The 6,000-nt window shown below is 44.8% G+C and overlaps 1 protein-coding gene across 5 annotated transcripts in view; it reads right to left on the minus strand.

The window, feature by feature from the left end:
* FAM193A (family with sequence similarity 193 member A) overlaps positions 1-5,667 on the minus strand; it is a 974,920-nt gene extending 969,253 nt beyond the window's left edge. For all 5 annotated transcript variants that reach the window (XM_069632109.1, XM_069632106.1, XM_069632108.1 and 2 more), the window contains exon 1: positions 5,374-5,667. In XM_069632109.1, the coding sequence (XP_069488210.1) occupies positions 5,374-5,526 (153 nt within the window). In that variant the 5' untranslated portion in view covers positions 5,527-5,667. The remainder of the gene's footprint in view (positions 1-5,373) is intronic.
* Positions 5,668-6,000: the final 333 nt, after the last annotated feature.

Genomic DNA, 6,000 nt, shown 5'->3' on the forward strand with positions numbered 1-6,000 from the left:
ATCATCGAGAGCAATTTTGGACTATGCTTTGGTTTCAGGTCAAGCGTTATCCAGAGTGAAAGATTTTGCGATACTCCCCTCAATAGCTAGTATCGCAAAATGCTTGAGATTTCGTGGTCAATACATATCAAAAAAAAATAAATAAATAAAAAACGAGTTCTATAAACCTCCTATAGAAACTCATGAGAGGAATAGAATTAGATGGTACTCATTTAACTTGAGGAAACTGAAAGAATTCCTGTCAGATGATTTGCAATGTTCTGCACAGACCCAGCAGGATCACAAGAAGGGTGGTCGAGTACAGATAATACATAAATCTACGTATGACCCTGTTGTCCAGAATCTAAAAAAAAAAAAAAAAAAAAAAAAGGGCTGTTAAGAGGGATTATGTATTCAAAGCCTGCTGGCCTGCTGATATGATCGAGTTGCTAACTAACCGGCTTACTAGGTTTAGAAATCAACCACGTGAAAAAATGTTGAATGCTTTAATCTCTAAATCTAGCTCTAAAATATGGAGGTTAATTAAATCATCTCCTGATGCTACTGCCTCTTCTACTCTGAATACCATCAATGAGACAACCTAAACAACCCATTTTTCTAGAGTTTTTGCGAAGAATGATGATGTTGCCCTGTTGACGAGAGACACTGTAAATCTGAGTACAATCACCTCCAACCATGACGACATTAATTATAATACTAATTAAGAGACTCATTGTGGGCTCCATGCCCAGATGGGCTAACAAATCTTACTCAAAAAGCTAACCCTGAAGAAATGGGCAGGGATGCTGTATCTGATTTTTCAGAAAATAAATTTTGACATGTGTCAATCCCGCAATGGCGGACCTCAGTCATCATTCCTCCCCTCTGTTCAAGGGCAATAGGAATGATGCAATGAATTATCGTCCTATTGCCCCTCGACATTTTTTGCATGTTTGATTTTGGCAGAGCTGACAGAATGGTTGAGAAGTAGTGGGATAATGGACTTGTCAATCGGGGTTTGTATCAGGCTTGGGAACAGGTGTAAACCCGATAAGCCTAACAGCGCTAAAACAACAAGCCTTGAAATGTAATCAGAATATCAATTTAGCGTTTGTTGACGTCAGACAGGCATTTGACCTGATTCTAGAAATGTACTGTGGAAAAAATTGATGAACGCAAATTGCCCCCCGGCTCTTCTATATTTGGTTCAACAGCTGCATACTAAGACCTCTGTTAGAGTAAAACTAAATAGAGAAGGGGTGCCAGCGGAAGGAATACCAACATTCCGGGGTTTGAAACAAGGTTGTGCTCTACATGCGATACTCAATCCACGATATAGGTAAAGTACTAGACACTCCACGTTCATTCCCCCCAAAGATAGGAAATACGAGAATTTCACACCTACTTTTTGTTGATGATTTAGTGGTCATTGACCAAACACCAATAGGGTTGCAAAGGCAATTGGAAGCACTAAGAGTCTATCAGTGGAAAATCAACTCTTAATTAATCCCCACTCTAGTCCTCATCTTTCTGGCCCACCGCCCCACCTCTGGGCTACGAATCCCTCGCTTCTCTCTTTCCCACCACCTCCCCCTCCGGCCTACACCTTTCCACCTAATATTGTGACTATTTAAGTTTTTCCAAACATGTAGATTTTGGGCCAGTTACTTAAAAAAAATATATAAAAATAAATAATTTTTTTTTTAAAAAAGGGGCAACTAAAAATAGAGTAGAGGCTTCCCCATTTAAGTTCAAAATGTTGGGAAATGCAAGGTCATCTGTCTCAGAGGTGACCTGCACATTTACAGAAGGCTGTGCAGTAGCGCAAATGATGCTCTGGCCAGCCGCGTTGAATGCATTAGTGTCAGGAGCGCTCTCCTGACGCTAATGTTGTACAGGCTCCCAGCACCCAGGTAGGTGTTGCTGGGAGCGCATTTCATCATGACAGGCACTTAAAGGGTCTCTCACTATAGAAAGTGATGAACAAAAAAAAAATGAGGAATAGAAATGCACGTTAAACAAACGTGCTGTAACCATTTTATATTTTTTTAAAGAGAAAATTGTACAACAGGATCAGTAAATCTGTCATGCAATGCGACCCTCCAGTTTGTTGGCAAAATCTTGGCAAAAGTAGTCGATGCACAGCCACACCTCCTAAACTACTATCAGTCGGGCTCCTGTCCCAAGTGTAGAATCGAGACATCCACAATCCAGATGGTTGATGAGGTACTCCAAATCATGAATAAGGTTGACTAATGCCTCCTGCATTCAACATCGCCGACCACTGTATCCTCCTCTCCCTCAACACTGACGGGATTCTCCGATACTGTCGTAATTGGTTTACCTCCTACCTCTCCGACAGACACCAGGCCGTCTAGATAAACATCTGTATTCTAGCCGAATCCCAGTCTCCTGCCGAGACGCCAAGGCACGATGTCCTCACTGATTCTTTTTAACCTTTACATGGAGCATCTGGGCACACTCCTCAAAGAACCAGATATTGCCATCCACCAACACACGGACAATAACGAGTTGTGCATGTGAGAAAAAGAGCCACGGACATCCGCAATTACCTAGGAATCATCTAGTCTTGACGGTCTACAGCTTATCCCTAACTTAACCCATTCCAAGACCGAATTAGTCCTCATCAGTACCCACCACCCCCTGCTCTGCCCCAATGGCTCTGTTATATGCGCATAGAAGGATTTGATTCGCAACATCTGATTGAGCAAAATCCCTAGGCTTCACCATTGATAGTAGCCTATCCTTCCAGGAGCGCTGGCAAGAAGGCGCAAACACCCTGTCTCCAAATTTCCACCTTTCGCAAAACCAAACACTGTATCCCGCTGCAGGACTTCCGGACCATAGTGCAGGCCATTGTGGTCTTGCACATCGATGGGGGAAATGCCCTCCTGACTGGACTCATAGCAGCTCACTTGTTTCTCCAAAAAGCAGTCCACTGCGCTGCAGCACGTCTTTAAAGGGTGGGCAGAAATGTGCGCAAACTACAATGGGTGCCTCACCAGACAAGGCTACTTACTGTTCAAGACAGCGTGTATCACCTACAAAGCTATCACAAGAAGCACACGCTCCTCATGAAGCAAATCGACCAACTATCTCGAATCACGACTTGCCCGCAAAGAAAGGGCCTACAAACAATCCTTCTCACACACCGACCCTCAGAAACTCGATCCCAGTATCGGCATGCCCCCACAATTCTAAAATTTCAAAAATCTCTCCAAAAATGTGGCTTTTTCAACACCCGACCAAGGACTAAATCGCACTGGACACAGGCGGACAAAGCGACTGCAAATCACAGTACTGTGCTACTGTTAAAAAGGTGCCAGCACAAGCGCTGGCTACATACATACACCCTGTACAACGCATGTATATATTTTGCTTATCAAACTTTTTTCAAATACATGATACAAGGCACAGAGAATCATACATAAAATGACTTTCATCCGTCATAATAAATGGATTTGCTCAAGCGAGCGTGAATTTAGATCAAATGGCAAATCAGAGAGAGGATTAAATAAGTCTGAGAACCTTGCATATAAGTATGTGCCAAAATGCCACAGATTTTAAGTAGGGAAGATGGTGTAGACATTTTCCTAATAAATGTATTCTCAATTCAGCAACAGAATCGCAATTAGATAGATATATACATACACATACACACACACACACACACACATATATACATACATGTCTCACAGGACATGTTTGACTGGTGTCCCGCCTCTGCTATTTGTGGTCATTTTTTACAACAATAAACTTGTAGTCTTTGGACCACAAGCTTGATTCTTTCTTTTTTCACTCATGCGGGGCGAATCCTGTATCGGAGTCCTTCTTCTCGCCATTGTGGCGTTTTCCTCCCTTTCTTTGCATACAAAGACAAATATCGTTAATTTGGAGGTAAAGAAAATGTAGGCTCAATTAGTGTAGATCCTGTTCAAGTATCTACAGAGAAAATATGAATTTGGAAAATGGGAGTCCTGCTGCATGCATTTGCATATCTAAAACATTTACATCTAGGTGTAAAAAAACAGAATGTGCGTGCATCTGTCATGGGAGACTGTGCCCAACCCACAAGCAAGAGAGCCGGGGATCCCATGGCTGCTTATCAACAACCATTGCAGACTCTCACCTGAGCCCAGCTCTCCCCGAGCACCAGATGGGCAGGTACTGTGCTGCAGCACGAGTGATGGTGGCGACAAGAAGCGCAGCTAGATGACAGCAACCAGGCCGCTTCAGATTAACCTTACAAACAGCACATTACTATAGCAAATGAAGCCAAAAAAAGGAGTTCAATATGCCCCAAAACAGCCAGCCCGCTCTCCGAGATTCTCAGAAGGATTCGTCGGGGGTTCACAGGGGGAAAACGGGCAATACGATATAACTAAAGGCGGTGCAGGATCCCCAAAGAGTTTCAAGCGCTTGTCCACCATAATTTAAGAAGGAGTGTATCCAACTTGACACCCTCGAAGCACCTGACGCCCTTGCAGTAAAGCCCCGCCCAATTATGCACCAAGCCCCCGCAGCACCAAGGACAGCACTTCAAAACCACCCACGCACACACAGAACCACACATGCCCGGCCGCAGTTGTAACAACGTATTGCACAGTACTTTCCATTTCATTTAATTAGCCAAGGCTGCACATTTCAATAGCGCGGCGGGAAACAATGTTCTCATAGCAACCACGGTAGCTTTCCCATAACTTGAGCAATCCCCTCTTGAGCCCTAGCCATGATGCTGTAGTGAATTGTGCTAGTCAAACAACCGTATATTGCAAAGTATTCTGATAAAAAATAAAGTTCAACCAACGTGTCAATGGGCCATCAAAACAACTTTTGACAGATTGAGAGCTATGCCCGCATTAGCACGGCAACATCGTTTCGCACAGCACCTAGGACAGCACCTCTTCCCAAATAATACTCTTCTCAACAGCAAACAATCGAATGCTCCCCCAATGACCCGTACTGAACGATAACGCAGACTTCGGGGATTACCCCTACATCACCTGGCTTGCACTGCCCGCTCTCAGTGATACACCTTCAAGGTGGACACTTGCACATCATAAATACAAGGAAGTACACCTCGTCCATGCAGGGGTGCACAAAAGCAAAGACCCCCAGAAATTGAGAGTGGCCGTGAGCTCAACTGGGAATAGGAACAACACCACCACCCCCCCTGCAGATCAACGTCCTGCCCGCCAAACCCTGCGATTAGCAACACTGGATGATTAGACCAGTGCTATACCTGTGCCATCTCCCAGGTATAGTCCTCCGAGCATCCCCTCCCTTCACTGTTCACCCTGTAGCGATTGAGAACCCTCATATGCAACCCTCTGACTCTGTGATATCCCTCCTTTCCCTCCTTCCAAGACTCACCTCTCCTGGATGTACACCCACGGAGCTCGGGACGATGTTCTGCTGGCTGCGGACTGCTGCCCCGGCCTTGCTGCTGGCCCCAGTGCCTGAGCTGGCGCCGCCCCTCTTGTTCTTCCTGCGCTTGGCTCCCCGCTTAGCGTCGGCAGGGCTCATGGTCAAAATCCTGGAGGGTGAATTGTGCTGGGCCGTGGCAAGCTGGAAGCGGGTGAGCAGAGGAGGCTGTCAGTGCCCACGGGTTCACGGCAGGAACTTCCAGCCTCAGCTCCAGCAGTTGAGTTAGATTCCAATATGGCGGACACAAGGAGGAAAAAGTGAGCCCAGCTGACGTCGAGACGCTTTCCTCCAAAACGTCATCACGCGCATCTGTGGACACGGGTTTGAAAGAAAAATCGGGTATAATCAATAAGCTGATCCTCTTTGAGATGCAGCACAGTGGTTGGTAGCCTGGAGATTGTTCGATGTGCACTCTGTGTAAGAAAGCAACAGATTATTCAGTTGCAAGAGAGGGATACGTTAAAATGTATGCAGATAAATAAAATAAAGGTAATAAACATAATTAAATTTCCTATCTTTGGTTGATTCAAAAGTATTACATTTAAATTAACTCTATTTCGGTAGCAACAAACA

This window comes from Ambystoma mexicanum, chromosome 6q (assembly GCF_040938575.1).
Source record: "Ambystoma mexicanum isolate Mex_15411 chromosome 6q, UKY_AmexF1_1, whole genome shotgun sequence".
NCBI classification, from domain to species: Eukaryota; Metazoa; Chordata; class Amphibia; order Caudata; family Ambystomatidae; genus Ambystoma; species Ambystoma mexicanum.